The 26,520-nt window shown below is 38.9% G+C and overlaps 1 protein-coding gene across 1 annotated transcript in view; it reads right to left on the bottom strand.

The window, feature by feature from the left end:
• The window catches only part of PCSK6 (proprotein convertase subtilisin/kexin type 6), a 742,641-nt gene that overhangs the window by 208,280 nt on the left and 507,841 nt on the right, over positions 1–26,520 (bottom strand). Inside the window, exon 13 of the mRNA XM_053717589.1 lies at positions 18,643–18,779. Within this exon, the coding sequence (XP_053573564.1) occupies positions 18,643–18,779 (137 nt within the window). The remainder of the gene's footprint in view (positions 1–18,642; positions 18,780–26,520) is intronic.

The raw sequence follows: 26,520 nt of genomic DNA, 5'->3' as shown, positions 1-26,520 counted from the left end.
AGCATAAATTTTGTTTTCTTTCTAATGACTAGTGATGTCGCGAACCTAAAAATTTCGGTTCGCGAACGGCGGACTCGAACTTCCGGTATTGTTCGAGAACCCGCGAACTTCAATAGGCAGGCGAACTTTAAAACCTACAAGGACTCTTTCTGGCCACAATAGTGATGGAAAAATTGTTTCAAGGGTACTAACACCTGGACTGTGGCATGCTGGAGGGGGATCCATGGCAAAACTCCCATGGAAAATTACATAGTTTATGCAGAGTCTGCTTTTAACCCATAAAGGGCCTAAATCAACAAATGTGATTGGTGTAAATATTTTGAAAGTCGGCCTGGCACACAGGCTGGCAGGCAGGAGAAAAGTGCAATTCAATGGCACGAGCAAACTGAGGATTCAGAAAAATTACCAAAAATTTTCATTTTTAATTTTTAAGAATACTGTGACAACAAATATGATTGGTGTAAATATTTGAAAGTCGGCCTGTCACACAGGCTGGCAGGCAGGATGAAAATGCAATTCAATGGCACTAGGAGACTGAATATTTGCAATCCCAAAAATTATGATTTTTACTTTTTTATATACTGTTACAAGAAATATGATTGGTGCCACTAATTGGCTAGTTGGGCCTGGAAAACAGGCTGGCAGGCAGAAGGAAAGTGCAATTCAATGGCACGTGCAAACCGAGGATTCAGAACAACAATTAGAAAAATTTGTAATTTTTAATTATTAGGAATACTGTGACAACATATATGATTGGTGTAAATATTTTGAAAGTCGGCCTGGATGGCACACAGGCTGGCAGGCAGGAGAAAAGTGCAATTCAATGGCACGAGCAAACTGAGGATTAGAAACAACAATCCAAAAACTTTTAATTTTAATTAGTAACAATACTGTGACAACAATTATGATTGGTGTAACTAGTTGGCAAGACGGCCTGGCACACAGGCTGGCAGGCAGGAGGTAAATGCAATTCAAGGACACTAGGAGACTGCAGATTGACAGTCAAAACAGTGATGATTGACAATTTTTGCAATACTGTTAAAATAAATATGATTGCTGGCAATAATTGGCTAGGTGGGACTGGCACACAGGCTGCAAGGCAGGAGGAAAGTGCAATTCAATGGCACGAGCAAACTGAGGATTCAGAACAACAATTAACAAAAAAATTAATTTTTAATTATTAAGCATACTGTGACAACATATATGATTTGTGTAAATATTTTGAAAGTCGGCCTGGCACACAGGCTGGCAGGCAGGAGAAAAGTGTAATTCAATGGCACGAGCAAACTGAGGATTCAGAAAAACAATTACCAAAAATTTTAATTTTTAATTTTTAAGAATACTGTGACAACAAATATGATTGGTGTAAATATTTTGAAAGTCGGCCTGGCTGGCACACAGGCTGGCAGGCAGGAGAAAAGTGCAATTCAGTGGCACGAGCAATAGGAGGATTATGAACAACAATCCAAACATTTTTAATTTTTATTAGTAACAATACTGTGACAACAATTATGATTAGTGTAAATAGTTGGCAAGATGGCCTGGCACACAGGCTGGCAGCCAGGAGGTAAATGCAATTCAAGGACACTAGGAGACTGAGTACTGACAGTCAAAACAGTGATGATTGACAATTTTTGCTATACTGTTCAAAGAAATAGGATTGCTGGCAATAATTGGCTAGGTGGGCCTTGCACACAGGCTGCAAGGCAGGAGGAAAGTGCAATTCAATGGCACGAGCAAACTGAGGATTCAGATAAACAATTACCAAAAATTTTAATTCTGAAGAATACTGTGACAACAAGTATGATTGGTGTAAATATTTTGAAAGTCGGCCTGGCACACAGGCAGGAGGAAAATGCTATTCAATGGCACGAGCAAACTGGGGATTCAGAACAACAATTACCAAAAATTAAAATTTTTAATTATTAAGAATACTGTGACAACAAATATGATTGGTGTAAATATTTTGAAAGTCGGCCTGACACACAGGCTGGCAGGCAGGCAGGAGGAAAATGCAATTCAATGGCACTAGGAGATTTTTAAATTTTTAGATACTGTTACAAGAATTATGATTGGTGCCACTAATTGGCTAGTTGGGCCTGGAAAACACGCTGGCAGACAGGAGGAAAGTGCAATTCAATGGCACGAGCAAACTGATGAATCACAAGCGATCAATTTGGAATTTTAAAAATTAACAATACTTTTACAACAACTAGAATTGGTGGCACTAATTAGCTAGTTTGTGACTGGCACACAGGCTGGCAGGCAGGAGGAAACTGCAATTCAATGGCACTAGTAGACTGAATATTTGCACTCCAAACAATTATGAATTTTAATTTTTTTGATACTGTTACAAGAATTATGATTGGTGCCACTAATTGGCTAGTTGGGCCTGGCACACAGGCTGGCATATATGAGTCGTGGATGGTAGGTAGGGCAGCAATTTAACACAGTATGCTGTGTAAGTGACAAAAACACAGGCCTGATAGAAAATTAAGTTAGATTACACTAGCAAAATATTTTAAAATTTTAGATTTTAATATTAAAATAATGTTAAGAAGTGCAATGCACATATGAGTGGTCGCACTGGCTGGCTGCTACGTAGGGCAGCAATTAACAACAGTATGCTGTGTAAGTCAGATAGACAGTTAGACACAGGCCTGATAGAAAACAAAAATAGATTACACTAGCATAGTGATTTAAATACTTTTTTTTGGCAATTTAAAGAATAAGGTTAAGCACATACATATGAGTCGTGGCTGATAGCCTTGGAAGGGCAGCTATTAAAAACAGTAGGATCTGTAAGTCAGATAAACACACACGCCTGATAGAAAATACTATTAGATTACACTAGAAAAATGATTTAAATTATTTTTATGGGGGGGGGGGGGGGAGGAATTAAAAAAAGGTTAAACACATATGAGTCGTTGCTCATAGACTAGGGAGGGCAGCAAGTAAACACAGTAGGCTCTGTATGTCAGCAAAACACACAGGCCTTATTGGAAATTATATTAGATTACACTATCAAAAAAATTTAAACTTTTTTTTATAGTTCAATTAAGGTAAAGAAGATATGAGTGGTGGCTGCCTGGCACAGACCAATTAACCAAAAGACTGAAAAAAATGAGGTATATTAATGCTGTTGAGCCTGACAGGCACAGGCCTGATAGAAAATGTAATTAGATTACACTAGCAAAATATATATTTTTTTTTTTAATTTAAAATAATGTTATAAACTGATATTAACACTGGTGGCTGACACAGAGCAATGAACCAGAGTATATGCTGTGTGACACAGGCCTGATAGAAAATGAAAAAAAATTACACTAGCAAAATAATTAAAATTTTTGGTTAGTTAAATTTAAACTAATGTTGTTAGGGAGATATCAGTGGTGGCAGTAATCACAGCATATGCTGTGAGCCTTAAACACACAGGCTGAAAGCCAGGCAAATGCTAATAAAAAAAAATATGAAAAAACAAACAAAAACGGCACGAAATATAGCCCTAAAAAGGGCTTTTTGGGGTGCTGTCCTTGCAGCAGAGATGAGTGGAGTCCTTCTGGACTGTAGTGGACACTAAATACACTAGCCTAGCTATGTTTTTCCTATTAATGTCAGGAGCAAAAACACAACACGTCCTCTCATTAAAAAAGCAAGGTCGTTATGAGTCTAAAATGGCGGATTCCAAGTAGCTGGGAGGGTCTGTGAGGGAGTGTCTGATGTTGATTGGCTCTAATGTGTCAGACGGCTGTGACATACAGGGTCAAAGTTTCCTCAATGATGACACATAGGGGCGGCCATGTGTTCGCCCGCAGATGCGAATGCGAACAAGCAATGTTCGCTGGGAACCATTCGCGGGCGAACAGTTCAGGACATCACTACTAATGACACGGTGAGTCCACGGATCATCATAATTACTGTTGGGAACCAATACCCAAGCTAGAGGACACAGATGATAAAGGTAGGAACAAGACAGTAAACCTAAACAGAAGGCACCACTGCTTGAAGAACCTTTCTCCCAAAAGAAGCCTCGGCTGAAGATAAAGTAAAAATGTGTAAAATTTAGAAATAGAGTGGAAAAAGTCTATGTGAGGTGCGCAAAGTTCCAAACCATCCAAATAGTGATAGAATCCAGTGTCTCTCTCAGAGGAGCACTCTTCTTTCTTCCGGAGCGGAGCCATCTTCTTCCCAGCCGACGCGGATCCAACCTCTTCAAGCGACGCCTACTCGCCGAATGACGGTTCCTTTAAATGACGTCATCCAAGATGGCATCCCTCGAATTCCGATTGGCTGATAGAATCCTAATTAAGGTAGGAATATTTTGATTGGCTGATGGAATCAGCCAATCAGATTCAAGTTCAATCCGATTGGCTGATCCAATCAGCCAATCAGATTGAGCTCGCATTCTATTGGCTGTTCCGATCAGCCAATAGAATGTGAGCTCAATCTGATTGGCTGATTGGATCAGCCAATCGGATTGAACTTCAATCTGATTGGCTGATTCCATCAGCCAATCAGAATATTCCTACCTTAATTCCGATTGGCTGATAGAATCCTATCAGCCAATCGGAATTCGAGGGACGCCATCTTGGATGACATCATTTAAAGGAACCGTCATTCGGAGAGTAGTCGTCGCTTGAAGAGGTTGGATCTGCGTCGGCTGGGAAGAAGATGGCTCCGCTCCGGAAGAAAGAAGATTGAAGATGCGGCTTGATAGAAGACTTCATCCCAATGATGGACTTCCGACTTCAGCCCGATGATGGAGTTCTTCAGCGGCCGCTTGGATCAAGACTTCGGACCCTCTTCTGGACCGATCGCTGAACCCGGTGAGGTGAAGACAAGGTAGGGAGATCTTCAGGGGCTTAGTGTTAGGTTTATTTAAGGGGGGTTTGGGTTAGATTAGGGGTATGTGGGTGGTGGGTTGTAATATTGGGGGGGGTATTGTATGTTTTTTTTTTTACAGGCAAAAGAGCTGAATTCTTTGGGGCATGCCCCGCAAAGGGCCCTTTTCAGGGCTGGTAAGGTAAAAGAGCTTTGAACTTTTTTAATTTTAGAATAGGGTAGGGCATTTTTTTTATTTTGGGGGTCTTTGTAATTTTATTAGGGGGCTTAGAGTAGGTGTAATTAGTTTAAAATTGTTGTAATATTTTTCTAATGTTTGTAAATATTTTTTTATTTTTTGTAACTTAGTTCTTTTTTAATTTTTGTACTTTAGTTTATTTAATTGTAGTTATTTGTAGGTATTGTATTTAATTAATTTATTGATAGTGTAGTGTTAGGTTTAATTGTATTTATTTGTAGTTTATTTAATTAATTTATTGATAGTGTAGTGTTAGGTTTAATTGTAACTTAGGTTAGGATTTATTTTGCAGGTAATTTTGTAATTATTTTAACTATTTTAGCTATTAAATAGTTTACTATTTAATAGCTATTGTACCTGTTTAAAATAATTACAAAGTTGCCTGTAAAATAAATATTAATCCTAAAATAGCTACAATATAATTATAATTTATATTGTAGCTATATTAGGGTTTATTTTACAGGTAAGTATTTAGCTTTAAATAGGAATAATTTATATAATAAGAGTTAATTTATATCGTTAGATTTTAATTATATTTAACTTAGGGGGGTGTTAGTGTTAGGGTTAGACTTAGCTTTAGGGGTTAATCCATTTATTAGACTAGTGGCGAGATCCGATCGGCAGATTAGGGGTTAATTATTGTAGGTAGCTGGCGGCGACGTTGTGGGGGGCAGATTAGGGGTTAATAAATATAATATAGGGGTTGGCGGTGTTAGGGGCAGCAGATTAGGGGTACATAGGTATAATGTAGGATGCGGCGGTATACGGAGCGGCAGATTAGGGGTTAAAAAAAATATGCAGGTGTCAGCGATAGCGGGGGCGGCAGATTAGGGGTTAATAAGTGTAAGGTTAGGGGTGTTTAGACTCGGGGTACATGTTAGAGTGTTAGGTGCAGACGTAGGAAGTGTTTCCCCATAGTAAACAATGGGGCTGCGTTAGGAGCTGAACACTGCTTTTTTGCAGGTGTTAGGTTTTTTTTCAGCTCAAACGGCCCCATTGTTTCCTATGGGGGAATCGTGCACGAGCACGTTTTTTAAGCTGGCCGCGTCCATAAGCACCACTGTAATCGAGAGTTGCAGTGGCGGTAAATTATGCTATACGCTCCCTTTTTGGAGCCTAACGCAGCCATTCTGTGAACTCTAAATACCAGCAGTATTTAAAAGGTGCGGGGGAAAAAAAGCACGTGTAGCTAACGCACCCCTTTGGCCACAGAACTCTAAATCTAGCCGTTAGTTTGCCTGCAAATAATATTTCAATGCATGAACCACATCCAGGTTGTGAAACAAACGCTCCATATGAGGAGGAGGATTAGGACACAAAGATAGATCAATAATCTCTTGATTAATATTCATATCTGAAACAACCTTGAGAAGGAAACCTAGGGTAGTACGCAGTACTACCTTATCAGAATGAAAAATAAGAAAAGGAGATTCACACTGCAACGCTGAAAGCTCCGAAACTCTTCGAGCCGAAGAGATAGCAACCAAGAAATAAACCTTCCAGGATAACGTTTTGATATCCAAAGAATGCATAGGCTCAAACGGAGCCTGTTGAAGAACTCTAAGAACTAAATGAAGACTCCAAGGAGGAGTTGCAAACTTAAACATAGGCTGGATTCTAACCAGGGTCTGACAAAAAGACTTAACATCTGGCACATCCGCCAGACACTTGTGCAGCAAAATAGATAAAGCAGAAATTTGACCCCTTAGGGTACTTGCAGATAACCCCTACTCCAGACCCCCCTGAAGAAAAGACAAAATCCTAGGAATACTAACTCTACTCCAAGAGTAGCCAATGGATTCACACCAATGCAGATATTTACACCATATTTTCTTATAAATCTTTCTAGTCACAGGCTTACGCGCCTGAATCAAAGTCTCAATAACTGACTCAGAAAAACCACGCTTTAATAGGATCAAGTGTTCAATCTCAAAGCAGTCAGCTTCAGAGAAATGAGATTTGGATGAAGGAAGGGCCGCTGAAGTAGAAGGTCCTTCCTTAGAGGAAGACTCCAAGGTGGGGAAGATGACATCTCCACCATATCTGCATACCAGATTCTGCAAGGCCACGCCGGAGCGATGAGAATCACTGATGCCCTCTCTTGCCTGATTCAAGCAATAACCCAAGGAAGAAGAGCAAACGGAGGTAACATATGCCAGACTGAACTTCCAAGGAACTGCTAGAGCATCTATCAGTACAGCCTGAGGATCCCTTGACCTTGACCCGTACCTCGGGAGCTTGGCATTCTGACGAGATGCCATTAGATCCAACTCCGGCTGCCCCCATCTGAGAATCAAAGAGGAAAACGACTGCAAATGAAGTTCCCACTCCCCGGGATGAAAAGTCTGTCTGCACAGAAAATCTGCTTCAATTGTCCACCCCTGGAATGTGGATCGCAGACAGACCGCAGTTGTGGGTCTCCACCCACTGAATAATCTTGTCTACCTCCTTCATGGCCAAGGAACTCCGAGTTCCTCCCTGATGACTGATGTAAGCCACTGACGTTATGTTGTCCGACTGAAACCTGATAAACTGGGCTGAAGCTAGCTGAGGCCAGGCCAGAAGAGCATTGAAGATTGCCCTCAACTGTAGGATATTTATAGGAAGAATCGATTCCTCCCAAGTCCATAGGCCCTGAGCCCTTAAAACTTAGACAGCTCCCCAACCCAGCAGACTGGCATCCGTGGTCACAATCACCCAGGAGGGTCTGCGAAAACGGGTTCCCTGAGAGAGAAGATCCTAAAAAACCACCACGGAAGAGAATCTCTTGTTGCCTGATCTAGAACAATCTTGGAGACAGATCAGCAGAATCCTAGTTCCATTGACTGAGCATGCATAACTGCAGAGGCCTGAGAAGGAACCGAGCAAATGGAATGATGTCCATGAGTGAAACCATAAGACCAATAACCTCCATCCACTGGGCTACTGACAGCCGAGGAGAGGGCTGAAGAGCAAGACACGAATTGAACATTTTTTACCTTCTTGCTTCTGTCAGAAAAATCTTCATCTCCAGAGAATCTATAATGGTTCCCAAGAATACCACCCTTGTAGCTGGAATCAAGGAACTTTTTCCTAAATTCACCTTACAACCGTGGGAGCGCAGAAAAGACAACTCCTCTGTGTGGGAGCTTGTTAGTTGAAAAGATGGTGCCGGAACTAGAATGTTGTCCAGATACGGCGCCACTGCAACTCCCAGCAGCCGGAACACCGCCAACAAGGCTCCCAGAACCTTTGAGAAAACCCTGGGAGCTGTTGCAAAACCGAATGGAAGGGCCACAAACTGAAAAATGTCTGTCTAGGAAAGCAAATCTCAGAAACTTGTGATGGTCCCTGTGGATGGGAGTATGCAGATACGCATCCTTCAGATCTACTGTGGTCATGAACTGACCCTCTTGAACCAAAGGAAGGATGGAACGAATAGTTTCCATCTTGAAAGATGGAACTCTGAGAAACTTGTTTACACTCTTAAGATCCAGAATAGGTCTGAAAGTTCCCTCCTTTTTGGGAACAATGAACAGATTGGAATAGAATCCCAGACCCTGCTCCTGAACCGGAACAGGAACAATCACTCCCAAGTCAGAAAGATCCTAAACGCAATGTAAGAACGCCTCTCTTTTTATCTGGTCTACAGATAACCTGAGAGAAGAAACCTGCCCCTGGGAGGAAAAGTCTTGAACTCTAGTCTGTATCCCTAGGACACTATATCTACCGCCCAGGGATCTGGAACATAGTGAACCCAAGCTTGAGCAAAAAAGAAAAATCTGTCCCCCACAAGAGCCACTCCCATATCGGGGGCAGACCCTTCATGCTGACTGAGTCAGCAACTGGCTTCTTAGATTGCTTCCCCTTACTCCAGGACTGATTGTATTTTCAAGAGGGTTTAGACTGATCCTGCTTGGAGGAGGAAGAGGAAGACTTACCAGAGAAGTTATGAAAGGAACGAAAATTACTCTGACGACCCTTCTATTTATTTCTCTTATCCCGAGGGAGAGAATGCCCCTTCCCTCCCGTAATATCAGAAATAATCTCAGCCAAACCCGGCCCAAACAAGGTCTTACCCTTGTAAGGAATGGACAAAAGCTTAGATTTAGAGGACACATCCGCAGACCAGGACTTCAACGATAAGGCTCTGCATGCCAGAACAGCAAAGCCAGAAATCTTTGCTCCCAACTTAATGATCTGTAAAGAAGCATCCGTAATAAAGGAATTGGCCAACTTCAGAGCCTTGATTCTATCCTGAATCTCTTCAAGAGGAGTATTCTGCTGAATAGAATCAGACAAAGCATCAAACTAATATGCTGCCACACTGGTAACGGGTAGCAATACACACAGCAGGCTGCCATTGGAACCCCTGGTGAACATACATCCTTTTAAGCAAAGCCTCCAACTTCTTATCCATGGGATCCTTAAAATAACAAACTATCCTCAATAGGAATAGTAGTTCTCTTAGCCAAGGTGGAAATAGCTCCCTCTACCTTAGGAACCGTCTGCCAAGAATCCTTGATAGAATCAGCAATAGGAAACATTTTCCTAAAAATTGGAGAAGGGGAAAATGGAATCCCAGGCTTCTCCCACTCATGTGCAATAATCTCTGAAACACGATCTGGAACAGGAAAAAACACGTCAAAAAACTTATTAAGCTTACTAGACTTCTTAGGAGTAACTATGACCGTCATATCAGAGTCATCCAAGGTAGCCAAAACCTCCTTGAGTAACAAACAGAGATTCTCAAGCTGAACCCTGAAGAAAATGACCTCAGAATCAGAGGAAGGAATTACACTGTCAGAATCTGAAATTTCACCCTCAGACCTATGGGAAGAAACATTTGACATAACTGCAACAAAGTCAGAAACCTTATACTTCCTTTTGCGCTTCACGCTGTAACACAGGAAAAGCGGACAAAGCCTCAGATACTGCCGAAGATATATGGGTAGCCATATCCTGCAAAGAAAAACCAACCTGAGACAAAACACAGGGCACTGCATGAGAAGAGGACAAGGATTGGGATGATTGGGGAGAAAAACATAATTTATGTAAGAATTTACCTGATAAATTCATTTCTTTCATATTGGCAAGAGTCCATGAGCTAGTGACATATGGGATATACAATCCTACCAGGAGGGGCAAAGTTTCCCAAACCTTTAAATGCCTATAAATACACCCCTCACCACACCCACAATTCAGTTTAACGAATAGCCAAGCAGTGGGGTGATAAAGAAAGGAGTAGAAAGCATCAACAAAGGAAATTTGGAAATAATTGTGCTTTATACAAAAAATCATAACCACCATAAAAAGGGTGGGCCTCATAGACTCTTGCCAATATGAAAGAAATGAATGTCAGGTAAGTTCTTACATAAATTATGTTTTCTTTCATGTAATTGGCAAGAGTCCATGAGCTAGTGACATATGGGATATTAATACCCAAGATGTGGAGTCTTCCACTCAAGAGTCACTAGAGAGGGAGGGACTAAAACAAAAACAGCCATATTCCGCTGAAAAAATAATCCACAACCCAAAAATAAGTTTATTTTCACTTTTGAAAGAAAAAAAAACTTAAATCAAAAAGCAGAAGAATCAAACTGAAACAGCTGCCTGAAGAACTTTTCTACCAAAAACTGCTTCCGAAGAAGCAAATACAAAAAAATGGTAGAATTTAGTAAATGTATGCAAAGAGGACCAAGTGGCTGCTTTGCAAATCTGATCAACTGAAGCTTCATTCCTAAAAGCCCATGAAATAGAGACTGATCTAGTAGAATGAGCTGTAATTCTCTGAGGCGGGGTTTGACCCGACTCCAAATAAGCTTGATGAATCAAAAGTTTCAACCAAGAAGCCAAGGAAACAGCAGAAGCTTTCTGACCTTTCCTAGGACCAGAAAATAAAACAAATAGACTAGAAGTCTTCCTGAAATTTAGTAGCTTCCACATAATATTTCAAAGCTCTTACCACATTCAAAGAATGTAAGGATCTCTCCAAAGAATTCTTAAAATTAGGACATAAAAAAGGACAACAATTTCTCTATTACTGTTGTTAGAATTCACAACCTTAGGTAAAAATTGAAAAGAAGTCCGCAAAACTGCCTTATCCTGATGAAAAATCAGAAAAGGAGACTCACAAGAAAGAGTAGATAGCTCAGAAATTCTTCTAACAGAAGAGATAGCCAAAAGGAACAACACTTTCCAAGAAAGTAGTTAATGTCCAAAGAATGCATAGGTTCAAATGGAGGAGCCTGTAAAGCCCTCAGAACCAAATTAAGACTCCAAGGAGGAGAAATTGACTTAATGACAGGCTTAATACGAACTAAAGCCTGTGCAAAACAGTGTATATCAGGAAGTATAGCAATTTTTCTGTGAAATAAAACAGAAAGAGCGGAGATTTGTCCTTTCAAGGAACTTGCAGACAAACCTTTATCCAAACCATCCTGAAGAAACTGCAAAATTCTAGGAATTCTAAAAGAATGCCAGGAGAAACTATGAGAAGAACACCATGAAATGTAAGTCTTCCAAACTCTATAATAAATCTTTCTAGAGACAGATTTACGAGCTTGTAACATAGTATTGAACACTGAATCAGAGAAACCTCTCTGACTTAGAACTAAGCGTTCAATTTCCATACCTTCAAATTTAATGATTTGAGAACCTGATGGAAAAACGGACCTTGAGATAGTAGGTCCGGACGTAACGGAAGTGGCCAAGGCGGGCAACTGGACAACCGAACCAGATCCGCATACCAAAACCTGTGTGGCCATGCTGGAGCCACCAGCAACACAAAAGACTGTTCCATGATGATTTTGGAAATCACTCTTGGAAGGAGAACTAGAGGCGGGAAGATGTAAGCAGGTTGATAACACTAAGGAAGTGTCAGCGCATCCACTGCTTTCGCCTGAACATCCCTGGACCTGGACAGTTATCTGGGAAGTTTCTTGTTTAGATGAGAAAACACATCTGGATGGAGAGACCACTCCCCTGGATGAAAAGTCTGGCGGCTGAGATAATCCGCCTCCCAATTGTCTACACCTGGGATATGTACCGCAGAGATTAGACAGGAGCTGGATTCCGCCCAAGCAAGTAACCGAGATACTTCTGTCATAGCTTAGGGACTGTGAGTCCCACCCTGATGATTGACATAAGCCACAGTTGTGATATTGTCTGTCTGAAAACAAATGAACGGTTCTCTTAGTAGAGGCCAAAACTGAAGAGCCCTGAAAATTGTTCTAAAATATTTATTGGTAATCTCGCCTCTTGAGATTTTCAAAACCACTTGTGCTGTCAGAGACCCCCAAACAGCTCCCCAACCTGAAAGACTCGCATCTGTTGTGATCACAGTCCAGGTTGGGCGAACAAAAGAAGCCCCTTGAACCAAACGATGGTGATCTATCCACCATGTCAGAGAGTGTCGTAATTGATTCAGCATACAAGGCTGAAGAGGTCTCATGTGAAAACGAGCAAAGGGGATTGCGTCCGATGCTGCAGTCATGAGACCTAAAACTTCCATGCATATAGCCACTGAAGGAAATAACTGAGACTGAAGGAGCCGAAATGCCGCGACCAATCTTAAACGTCTCTTGTCTGTTAGAGACAGAGTCATGGACACTGAATCTATCTGGAAGCCTAAAAAGGTGACCCTTGTCTGAGGAATCAAGAAACTTTTGGTAAATTGATCCTCCAACCATGTTTCCGAAGAAACAACACTAGTTGATTTGTGTGAGATTCTGCAGTACGCAAAAGACTAAGCTAGTACCAAGATAACGTCCAAATAAGGAAACACCGCAATACCCTGTTCTCTGAATACAGAGAGTAGGACACCCAGAACCTTTGAAAAGATTCTTGAAGCGGTTGCTAGGCCAAATGGAAGAGCAACAAATTGGTAATGCTTGTCTAGAAAAGAGAATCTCAGAAAATGATAATGTTCTGGATTAATCGGAATATGAAGGTATGCATCCTGCAAGTCTATTGTAGACATAAAATGTCCTTGCTGAACAAAAAGCAGAATAGTCCTTATAGTCACCATCTTGAAAGTTGGTACTCTTACATAACGATTCAAAATTTTCAGATCCAGAACGGGACTGAATAAATTTTCCTTCTTTAGGACAATGAATAGATTTGAATAAAACCCCAAACCTTGTTCCAGAAGAGGAACTGGCATGATTACCCCTGAAGACTCCAGGTCTGAAACATACTTCAGGAAAGCCTGAGCTTTCACTGGATTTACTGGGATATGTGAGAGAAAAAATCTTCTCACAAGAGGTCTTACTCTGAATCCTATTCGATAGCCTAGAGAGACAATGCTCTGAATCCATTGATTTAGAACAGAATTTATCCAAATATCTTTGAAAAACCTTAATCTGCCCCCTACCAGCTGAGCTGGAATGAGGACCACACCCTCATGCGGACTTAGGGGCTGACTTTGGTTTCCTAAAAGGCTTGGATTTATTCCAATTTGAGGAAGGCTTCCAATTGGAAGCAGATTCCTTGGGGGGAGGATTGAGTTTTTGTTCCTTATTCTGATGAAAGGAACGAAAACGGTTAGAAGCCTTAGATTTACCCTTAGGCGTTTTTATCCTGAGGCAGAAAAAACTCCCTTTCCCCCAGTAACAGTTGAAATAATAGAATCCAACTGAGAACCAAATAAATTATTACCTTGGAAAGAAAGAGATGGTAATCTAGATTTAGATGTCATATCAGCATTCCAAGATTTAAGCCACAAAGCTCTTCTAGCTAATATAGCTAAAGACATGGATCTAACATCACAAATAAAATGAATAGCATGTTGCAGTAAGCGAATAATGCTAGATATGTCAGAATCCAATTCATGTTGCGCTAAATTCTCCAACCAGAAAGTTGATGCCACCGCAACATCAGCCAAAGAAATTGCAGGTCTGAGAAGATGACCTGAATATAAAAAGGCCTTCCTTAGATAAGATTCAAGCTTCTTATCTAAAGGATCCTCAAAGGAAGTACTATCTTCCATAGGAATAGTGGTACGTTTAGCAAGAGTAGAAATAGCCCCATCAACTTTGGGGATCTTTTCCCAAAACTCTATAGATTTTGCTGGCAAAGGATACAATTTTTAAACCTTGAAGAAGGAATAAAAAGAAGTTCCTGTCTTATTCCATTCCTTAGAAATCATATCAGAAATAGCCACAGGAATAGGAAAAAAAACCCTTGGGGAACCACAGGAGGTTTAAAAACAGCATAAAAACGTTTATTAGACTGAACGTCAAGAGGACTGGTTACCTCAATATCCAAAGTAATTAACACTTATTTTAATAAAGAACGCATGTACTCAATTTAAAATAAATAAGTAGATTTGTCAGTGTCAATGTCTGAGGAGGATCTACTGAATAAGATAGACCCTTATCAGAAGAGGATAAATTATCATATTGTTGGTCATTTGAAATTTCATCAACTAAATGAGAAGTTTTAAAAAGACCTATTACATATATTTGAAGGTGAAAATGCAGACAAAAGCCTTCAGAATAGAATCAGAAATAAATTCTTTAAAATTTACAGGTATATTATGCACATTAGAAGTTGAAGGAACTGCAACTGGCAATGTACTATTACTGATGGACACATTATCTGCATGTAAAAGTTTATCAAAACAACTATTACAAATGACATTCAGCGATATAATTTCTACAATTTTATAACTAATGACTTAGCTTTGGTAGAACCGATGTCAGGCAAATGTTCTAGCAGAAGCTTCTGAGGCAGGATCAAAGTAAGACATCTTGCAAAATGAAAGAGAAAAAACAACATATAAAGCAAAATTATCTATTTCCTTATATGACAGTTTCAGGAATGGGAAAAAATGCAAATAGCAAAGCCCTCTGATATTGAAAAAAATCAAGAGGCAAACATCAATGGGGTATTGAAATAATGAAAAAGTTTGGCGCCAAGTATGACGCACAACGTAACAAACTTTTTTGGCGACAAAAAATAACCAGAAATGACACACTCGCGTCACTAATGACGCAACTGTATGAAAGGTCTCGGCGTCAAGTATGACGCCGGAAATGACGAACTTGTGTCATAGACTTACTCTTTCACGCCAAAAAAATCTTCGCGCCAAAAATGACGCAATAAAGTTTAGCATTTGTCGCACCCGCTGGCCTAATGCCGCCCGCAATTTGTAAGAAGTGGTCAATTGAAAAAAATACTAAACCCCAGGTAAGAAAATAAATTTCATTAAAAAGATGTTTATATTCCCCAAATATGAAACTGCAGAAGGAAATACATGAACCTGACTCATGGCAAATATAAGTACAATACATATATTTATAACTTTATATAAATTGCATAAAGTGCCAAACCATAGCTGAGAGTGTCTTAAGTAATAAAAACATACTTACCAAAAGACACCCATCCACAAATAGCAGATAGCCAAACCAGTACTAAAACAGTTCTTTAGTAGAGGTAATGGTAAATTTGAGAGTATATTGTCGATCTGAAAAGGGAGGTAGGAGATGAATCTCTACGACCGATAACAGAGAACCCATGTAAAAGACCCCCGTTAGGGAAATCATCGTATTCAATAGGTGATACTCCCTTCACGTCCCTCTGACATTCGCTGTACTCTGAGAGGAATCGGGCTTCAACAATGCTGAGAAGCGCAAAACTGAATTGTGGGTGTGGTGAGGGGTGTATTTATAGGCATTTTGAGGTTTGGGAAACTTTGCCCCTCCTGGTAGGATTGTATATCCCATATGTCACTAGCTCATGGACTCTTGCCAATTACATGAAAGAAACTCCGGTATAGCTTGAACAGGAGACCCCTGAACAACATCCGCCTTAGACAATGAAGGCTCTGAATAAAAAAGCCTATCCCCGTAACGTTCTTTCAATACATGAGGAACAAAAAGGGATAGGTGGGTCCACATTTTCATCTAAACATAAAGAGCAATTAACAGCTTGCAGGTCCTCTTGGTCCATATTTCCACAAAAAATAATAAACAAAAAATGAATTTATTCAAATAAATGCTGCAGAAAAAATAACCCCAAAATACAACGTTACTATCCTTTAAAGAAAATAACGCTAACATAAAGAATAAAAAAACTAAAATGATCCCTGAGCCCTTACCACGCACCTCTATACCTCAACAAGCCTTGCTGAGGTACCTACCTGACCTCCTACAGACCGGAGGATAAAGCGTAGCAAAAAACAATCCGGACCCTACAATGTCAGCAACCACCCTCAACACACACCAGAAAATAAGCCGACAACCTCTCACTTCCAAAACCAGGAACTAACTGAAGGAAAAGCGCGCCAAGTAAACTCCGCTTATCTTGGGCGTACAAAACCAACTCCTGGCCGGCATGACACTCATCTCAGCAATCAGCCACCGGGAGTAAAAAATAAACTGCGTGACTCGTTTTGCGCTGCTACAAATAAAACACAAAACGCTACACAAACAAATAACCCACATAGAGCCAAAACAAGGAGTGATAATTAGCACTCCCAAGAAAAAAAACAGAACCAGAATCCTAAAGTATTTAACAGTGCCCCACAAAACTGCCACAAAGAAACAAACCTGCACACAAGCAGGAATATTATCTCAAGAAAATTAACCCAATAAGTGCCAAATTTTCTGCTTCATACCAGAAATTAAAAAAAAAAGCTCTTACGTCCATAACAGTCTGCCCGGCAGCATGGCAGCTCACAAGGTTTGAAAGGCTTCACCCCTCACATGGACCTGTGGAAACAAAAAAGACTAAGTAAACCTACCTAGGCTTTTAAAGAAGGGCAGCCACAAACAACTTGGGAGGCATAGAGGGGATTATACCCCACAAGTTCCCAAATGCTTAAAAGCCACCACTGCTCTACTGAAGAGATTGATATTGACTACGGCTAAAGCCCAAAAGACCAGAGCAAACCTGCTCTGCCTAAAAAAAAAGTATTGATTGAAGAATCAGACACATAACTTTACCCCTCCTTGCAACTGATACAAGCAAAGAGAATGACTGCAGTTTTTGTGGGTAGGGGAGTGGTATTTAACAGCTTTGCTGTGGTGCTCTTTGCCGCCACCTGCTGGTCAGGAGTGATATTCCCAACAGTAATTATGATCCGTGGACTCACTGTCATTAGAAACATATACAAGCTATACCGTTTTTATCTATTGTGTTTACTGGCTTATGACAACAAAGAAACCGAGACAAAAAGTCATGAAATATCTTGGTATAAAATTCTTAGATGACTTGACAAAGTTGATTTTTGTTGACAGACTTTTGAATTTGACAGGGTAGCTTTTATTTAAATTATATTTACTAACCAAATGTCTGAAATTGAGGTTTCCAAGATTTCTAAAAACAGCAGTAGATATAATCCTACCACAGAGGGATGGGTAAACATAATCTAATGTATACATTTGCTTAAGAGAAGGGTGAAGACTTGACTGTTCCACAGCCTCAATTGTAATTTTGACCTCCAGATCTGCAAAACTAATCTCTGAATTTTATTGGGAATCTTTTAGAGTGGCATGGATGGCAACTATCAACTATATACTACGTTGAGATCTCTAGTTTAACTTGTCTACATTCTGTGGATAGTTATATACTGTATAAGGCTTTCAATAGAGAATTAATAATTTATTGCACCTTGAAATAAAACCTTTTAAAATGCCTTTCAATGTTCTTTCCATATGGTCTATAAAGGACATTTACAGTGTATCCTGTAAAGGAGGCCTATACAACCCACATCCTTAAATGCAAAGTTTCCTCTAATTACTACAGTTTCACTTAATTTCTTCATTATGGTTGATTTCTACAATTTGTCTCATCTTTATATTTTCTTCCCAACAAATAACACCTGCTCTCCTCTTTTTCATACTTTTTTTTTTTTTTGAGACTGGGTTACAAACTACAGATATGCCTGGAATATTTTTAGGCTCACAGCTTCCTTAAAGAAAGGGGGAAGAAATAACCAATGTTTATATAATCAAAGCAACCTTATTTTTTATTTTTGCATGGTCTGTTATATGCCCTCACTAAGTTGCTAGAAACTCCATGGAATTTTCAGACTTTGCTTGTTCCCCTACAAGTACATACCTCATACTTACCAAAACGATTATTGCAAAAGCCTCTAATGTATACCTTATTTATTTGTTCTTAAAACTTTCAAAATATAAATTTACATGCTATTCCATTCTCTAACAAGAACAAAAACATTAAAAATATATATTTGTCCGGGTGACCAGGTAAATTAACCAACTTGCAAGCTTGTATATCCTTCCCCTTTCCTGATTATTTTGCATGATGGCCTTTTGGATTGAACTAAAATAAAGTTGTTACACTAACAAATACTGTACGTAATCAATGCCCAATGTTTTCTGCGCAGGAGGGTAGATGTTTAGCTTTGTTTTGTTAACCCCTGATGTATTATCAATGAATCAAATACTTTTTTCATTCTTCACATAGAAATAGGTTTACCTTTACAACCATGCTTAGTTCAAAATAAAATAGACAAATATTAGGTGATGTTAAAGCTTGTATAACACATGCAAGATCATGCATTTAAATAAACACATTTAAGAACGCAGTCTAATCTAAGAGAAGATATACTCTACCTTGTATTTCTGGATTGCGTAGTTGAGATGGCATGTCTTGAATTTCCAAGACCCACTCCCCTTCTGCCTTTTCACCCCAGCAATGAACAGTCATAAATTCCCAGTTCTTGAAGCCTTCATTTAAGTAATCAAATGTCCTGTAAGAAATGGATATTATGTTAACCAATACTAAACTATTATGCAAAATCCAATGGAGGACCTAGAGATTTATGCACCATCAAGCCACACTGGTTTGCTTGTGTCACATGAGGTATACAACATGACCCAACCTATCAACAAATACATGTTTCATCTGGTGCCAATTGACTGCCTATGGTAATTGTTAGTTTTAGCAGGAAGCTATTTACTTCTTAACTACCTCTTACCGCGTGAGAACACTAGAACTTTGAGCAAAATAAGCGTGGAGGTTTGTGTAATGTATTTTATATAACATTAATGTAGTGGCTTTTAGAACAGTTTTTCGAGTACTGCATTGATACTGGCTCCCCCCCCCCCCCTTACTGTATTAAGCTCACAAGCCCTTAAGTGACTTCATTTAACTCCTAAAACACCAACATCAATAATTGTGAATATTCTTATTATTGCCAGGGTAATTCCCTTTTTTTTTTTTTTTTTTTTTTATTGAAGTTTCAACAGATCAAGAAATACAAAATACGACATTTGCCTATCCATAAAATCGACATCTAAGTATAACATGTAATCATACAACATGTGGATCATCCACATGTCTGGTGAGGGGGTAATCATACTAGATAGTGAATTGAATTCAGAGTTTCAGGTCTTACAGAAATAATCATAGCCTTAGTCATATTAAAAGGTTGGCCTGAACCAATAGGAACCCATGCTATGTCCAGAAAGATATCAAATGTAAGTTTGGGCAAATAAAGATGAGACTTCATTTTATGTTTTAGTGGTTAGATTCTAATCTCCACCCTTATGCGATAAATAGAGTAAAAAGTCCTATTTCAATGTGGGGAGTTAGTATGAAGGATGACTGCAAGGGGGTCACAGAGAACCTGAAAGAAGAGGAATTACAGTGGGCCAGAGCCACTTGATTTATGGAGGGGGAGGGGAGGGGGGGGGGGAAGTAGGGAGGATGGAGCCTATTGTGATAGGACAACAGGGTGAGGTTAGTTCTGGGTAGGTCGCAGCACTAAATTGTAGTGCAATATCTAATGTAATCCTTAATTTACCGTTGTAGGAGGCTGGGAAACAAATATACTTCTGTCTAAGCTAGTGCCAACTGTGTCATAGTGTGTTAACTAGGCTAGAGGTTCAATGCTAATGCGCCAGGTTACGTCATCGCTTGCCGCTAGGCGTTATAGCTGACGATCTTTTCTTAGTATGTTAGGTGCGTGATCATTCATGCTTATGTACATATGCATATTACACATCCAAAACATTTAGGTGTAAAGCTACTTAGATACATTAAGTTAACCCAACTCTAGTGTTCTAAGAAGATTAAAATAACAATTGTACAATTTTATGCCAATAATGTTATGTGCTAACAAAGAGACAATCATAAAAGGAGAGATTTTATCCTATGTTTCAGCCTGATAACATCATATTGATAAGCTTCCCATAGTAAGTCTACCTTAGTAAATCAGGTATCATTGTAAAATATATGGCTCCAAGCAAGGGAGCCTAAACACAATTTGGAGTAGCAAAAAGAACCTTAATAGACTAGGTATAAAACAGTATTATAAATGGCACTAGGAAAACATTCATAATATATAGTCTCATAAATTAAAAGTATGTATACTCTATTCAACACTCTGGGTATAACAGGATATATGAGTATAGGAGCACTAGAATCTCAATTGTTTAGAATTTAACGGAGCTTTAGAGTTGACAATGGTATCATAGCAACATTAATTTTTAGAAGAGTCTCAGTCCCATGCCTAATCCTTAAAAACTGAAGGAGAAGGTCTTTGAATGAGCGGTAGAGTCTTTTCTAACCTACTCCTATTTTATGACTATTTAGGGGGCTGCCGTGGGTCTCTAAAGAGGTCTCGTTGTCAGACCTGTGTTTCTGCAGAGGAGGGCTAGCCGTTGTACTTCGGTCATGAATAAACGCCATAGCTGCAGGCCAAACCTCCCTCTCCCATACTGTATGCCCTGAAAGCGTTGCTTTGAGATTCTGAGCTGCTTGCCTGTATGGGTCGCTTGTATCTATCATGGCTTTAGTGATGGTTCGAGCCAGGGCTGTTCGGGAGCATTCGGGATCAGGAAGATCAACTGTTGAAGTGCGAGGCGCAGTTGCAGCTACTCCGACTCCCGCCCCAGCCGGCCGCTCCGGGACAGGAGCCTGACGAATAGTAGTGGAATCGGGAGCGACATCAGACCACTCAGGCAACGTGGAAGGGCCTTGTTTGATCACAGCAGCCATCTTGTCCTGTTGACGTGGGTAAACATCCCAAGGATATAAGGTACAGAGATCCGTTTCTGAAAGGCTGACGGATATCTCCTGTTTGAGTGACAGGCTTTGGGAAAGGACTTTAAACTGGGCATCCATACGGTGCCCCAACTTAGTCAGCGCGTCTATTAGTAGAAAGTCCATTTTCTCAAGTCAGAGCGGTATCTGCTTCACCTTCAATATATGAGCTATAGGGACAAGTCTGGTAGCTGGGTGTTGCTAGGTTCAAGGCTAAAAGATTTCTTTGGGTAGTCTGCTAGTCGCCATCTTGATAGGTGCAATGCGCTTGTTATCGTTGTCTCCTGCCGTTATCGTTGTGTTCTTGTTAATTACTCCCATATATACACTGCGAATAGTAGTAGCAAGTCTTGTATTCTTTTTGCCATTTAGATAGATGTTTTAGAGGCTATTTAGTAGCTTTCAACTAGTTATTAGAGCAGGAGTTCTTGATGTCTGCATCTGCTCAGCTCGGCGGTTGGCTCCACCCGGGGTAATTCCCTTTTGTAATTTAGAGACTTTAAGAGCATTCAATTATTTTTTCAAAAGCAAAAAATGCTTGCAGTCTGTTTTTTTTCTATGTCAACTTAAAGGGCCATAATACCCAAATGTTTAAACACTTGAAAGTGATGCAGCATAGCTGTAAAAAGCTGTCTAGAAAATATCACCTGAACATCTCTATGTAAAAAAGAAAGATATTTTACCTCAAAAAATCCTCAGTAGCCACCTCCCATTGTAAAGGATTTCTAAGCAGCATATTAGTGTGTCTGTCCCGGGACAACTGAAGGGATGAGCATCGTGAACTCTCATATTATTTCACCAATCAGGTAAAGGAAGCTTACTATGAAATCTCATGAGAGTTAAGTCAAATCTCATGAGATCACAGTAAGAGTTCATGACCTCAGCACTGCTGATGCTGATTGGCTGCTGTTCATTTCTTCATTTTTTTAATTTTTTTACCTGCAGCTGGGAGCAGCTGAGTATAACTTTTTACACAGAACTAACTCTACTGAGCTGAGGAGATTGTGAGGTAAAATATCTTCCTTTTTTACATAGAGATGCTCAGGTGATATTTTCCTGTCAGCTTTTTACAGTTATACTGCATCAGTTTCAAGTGATTTAGCATATGAGTATTATGTCCCTTTAATGGAATGTTGTATAAAAGTTTGCAATCTGAGTTTGCCATTCTGTTGTAATGGCAATGCCAACTAACTTTTTACAAAGCATATACATCTTTTTTAGAGCTTCAAATGTGTTTAAACTAGTCATACTGCAAGCTATTGTAAATAAGAATGCGTTATCTGATCCTGTTGAACCAGTATAGTAAATTGATTGCATCAAAAAATATACATCATTAACTTCAGAAATTTATATTAAGATGTTTTCTAAAAACCTACAATATACACAGACCAAGGACTAGAGGTTAGAAGTGTAAAATGGGGAAGCTATAGTCCAACCCCCCCCCCCCCCCAAAAAAAAAAAATGGAAGACTGTTGTGGTCTCAGGGTCATAGGTGGTATAACCTTACCTAATGACATTGTGCATGAATATGCAAATTTGTGTACACTAAATACATTTTTGTATATTACATTTGCATTTTTTTTTGGAAACAATTTTTTTTAATCAAATTTTAACTTAAGCGTTAAAGGGACACTAACGTCAAAATGAAACTTTCTTGATTCATATAGAGCGCACAATTATAAACAACTTTCCTATTCACTTCTCTTATCTAAAATGTGCACAATCTTTTATCTTGTACACTTTCTGGAGGCACCAGGTCTTGCATGTGCAAGAATATATGTATATGCATTTTGTGATTGGCCGATGACTGTCACAGATGCAGTGTGAGGGAATATAGAAGTAATTTTAAAATTTGTCAGAAAGGAATCTATTTGAAATCGAAATAGCTCTTTGCATAGTTTTTTTCTTTTCTTTAACTATGCATTTACTGATGATGCTATTCTACCGTGTTTAGTGGTCCTTTAAGGGTTGGTTAGAGAAATGTGTGTTCTTTTAAATAAGGAGCGACTTTGTTTCATTGTCAGTTTGGCTATGATGGTTCATTTGTTCTTGACAAAAGTCCTGTCAAGAGTATGGCCCGGAGCAGTCTAGGCAAGTTACGAAGTGGAGATCATCAACAGGAGATAAACTGGATCTCAATGTAGTTGCTATGGGAGTAAAGGCCGACTTCTGGTGCCAGTGATATAAAAAAAGCCTACCCTACTGTTGTGGTCCGTAAAGTACACTTAAAGGGACATAGAAATCTAAACAAAACCCTCATGATTCAGATAAAGCTTACTATCTTTTTTAAACTTTGTTTCTTTTTTAAGAAAACATTCAGAGGTAGTCTCAGAAGTGTGTGTATGTCTGGCAGCAGTGTTTGCAACAATCTTATACATGTAGTGCTCAAGACACATGCACAATCCTGAGCACACCACCGTATCTGGTCAGCAAAAAACTATTAGGAAAAAGATGTTTGAGAATAAAGAAATGAATTAGAATTGTAGGCTCTATCATGCAAGTTCAATTTTGGTGTGTGTGTTCTTTGAACATCCTTTTATAATGTAAGCACTTTTGAGATAGGCTTGCATTAAATACATTTTATAAGCATAGTATTGAGGTTATGGCCATGGATGCTGCCATATTGAGATCTACCTTTCACTGCATTCTAGTGCTGATATGTTTATATACACGGAGCAACTCCCCTTCAGATACTTGCATTGAAACCTTGGTTCCAAAATGGAAGCACCCATAATTAGAGGGAGGTACATGATATGTATTTAATGTTTATGTTCCTTTAAACTCATTTCTTTTTGCCCTCTAAATTGTGCTTTGTCTCTTGATAAAAGTGAACTGCAAGACAAATTCTAGGGGGGAGGGGCACAGTCTTCATGCAGAACATTGCAGCTACAAGATCTTTCCTTGTTTTCCCCCCCCCCCCCCCCCCAGAGAATGTCAACCCTGTTACAATTTTAAATAATCACAAGCAATCAAAATATGCCCTGAAGATTTGGTGATAAATATGGTTTTCCTACCTAGATAAAATGCTTCTTTTCCCAATTGTCATAATTGTAATGAAAAGGTGTGAAAAATGTAGGATAAGAGCATATTAAAAGTAGAGAAACAAAGGTTAATTTATGGAAACATTAACTTAATAGGAAGACATGATGGATATTTTGATCAATAGAATTCAGCCCAAATGCAATAGTGAGTATAATTATTGGTTACATCAATACATTGATAACACTACAAGGTTATGTCTTATATGTACTAGATATTAATTTTCATGCCTTCTGTTGGCTCACACCTATAGATTTTGTAATAATGATACTGACTTGGACATATAGAACAATGCATTATATTAACAAATCCACCTGCAACCCGTAAGATATGCTTCATTCATAAATATTTTATTTAATATTTGGTGATGACATTTTGTGCCTGCAAACTTATGTTTGCCTATATGAAGTGTTGAAATAAAGCAATATGCTTATATTAGTGAGTGCTTTATTCCAATGACCCTGCATTTTCATGTACAGCAAATTTGTGCAACAAAACACTGAATACAAGACTTTGTCAGGGTACAATCATCATATTACTGCTCAAATAATTCAACAATTAAAAACTGTGTTCACTTATCTTGTGACTACATGTTATTTGGGTTATGGTGGTTAATAATGATCACTGAGGAAGTCACTGATGACCATCAATTGGAAGCTTAACAATATTTCAGATCTAGAGATTTCATCACATACAAAAGAAATTGAGCAAGATATACCTTTGTAACAAACACTCTTAATGACCCATTTCAGAACTAAAGAAAAGGCATAAGGATGTTATAATGCTCTGATATACCACCATTGCTATAAGTATCTTATTTGCTCTGTAAATTGTATCAATTACATTTATCCCAACATTGTTTAGTTTTGTATAATTTAGACATTGGTGCCACCATATTGATATGTATCTTTCACTACATTCCAGTGCTGACCTGTTTGCACGGGGGCAGTAACTCTCCTTAAGATGCCTGCAGTGTAACCTAGGTACCATAATAGCGGCTGTCACCCATGATTAGGAGGTGCATGAAATGTATTAAGTGTTTAGAGTCATTGTTTATTAAAGATCATAAATGGTACAGGGGTTTAAAGAGAACAGGCTCAAAAAGAATAAAGGAGATTCTGTTGCAATTTGTTTTAGCTTTACTAATCAAACCAATAACTCCACAAGCTGAGTCTAAGAACAACGGTATTAGCCACTTTACTACAAGAACCACCTATGGCATCAGCATCTATGCACCTTCTTGGCTGTATGGCCCCCTTCTGTCAAGGGAAGTTCTTGTATTAAAGGGACACTGAACCCAATTTTTTTTCTTTAACCCCTTAATGACCATAGCACTTTTCCATTTTCTGTCTGTTTGGGACCAAGGCTATTTTTACATTTTTGCGGTGTTTGTGTTTAGCTGTAATTTTCTTCTTACTCATTTACTGTACCCACACATATTATATACCGTTTTTCTCGCCATTAAATGGACTTTCTAAAGATACCATTATTTTCATCATATCTTATAATTTACTATAAAAAAAATGATAAAATATGAGGAAAAATGGAAAAAAACACACTTTTTCTAACTTTGAGCCCCAAAATCTGTTACATATCTACAACCACCAAAAAACACCCATGCTAAATAGTTTCTAAATTTTGTCCTGAGTTTAGAAATACCCAATGTTTACATGTTCTTTGCTTTTTTTGCAAGTTATAGGGCCATAAATACAAGTAGCACTTTGCTATTTCCAAACCATTTTTTTCCAAAATTAGTGCTAGTTACATTAGAACACTAATATATTTCAGGAATCCCTGAATATCCCTTGACATGTATATATTTTATTTTAGTAGACATCCCAAAGTATTGATCTAGGCCCATTTTGGTATATTTCATACCACCATTTCACCGCCAAATGCGATCAAATACAAAAAACCGTTCACTTTTTCACAAACTTTCGGTTTCTCACTGAAATTATTTACAAACAACTTGTGCAATTATGGCATAAATGGTTGTAAATTCTTCTCTGGGATCCCCTTTGTTCAGAAATAGCAGACATATATGGCTTTGGCGTTGCTTTTTGGTAATTAGAAGGCCGCTAAATGCCACTGCGCACCACAAGTGTATTATGCCCAACAGTTAAGGGGTTAATTAGGGAGCTTTTAGGGTTAATTTTAGCTTTAGTGTAGTAGACAACCCCAAGTATTGATCTAGGCACATTTTGGTATATTTCATGCCACCATTTCACCGCCAAATGCGATCAAATTAAAAAAAACGTAAATTTTTTCACAATTTTAGGTTTCTCACTGAAATCATTTACAAACAGCTTGTGCAATTATGGCACAAATGGTTGTAAATGCTTGTCTGGGATCCCCTTTGTTCAGAAATAGCAGACATATATGACTTTGGCGTTGCTTTCTGGTAA

Source organism: Bombina bombina, chromosome 6 (assembly GCF_027579735.1).
Source record: "Bombina bombina isolate aBomBom1 chromosome 6, aBomBom1.pri, whole genome shotgun sequence".
NCBI lineage: Eukaryota > Metazoa > Chordata > Amphibia > Anura > Bombinatoridae > Bombina > Bombina bombina.
This window is presented reverse-complemented; position numbering and strand designations above follow the sequence as displayed.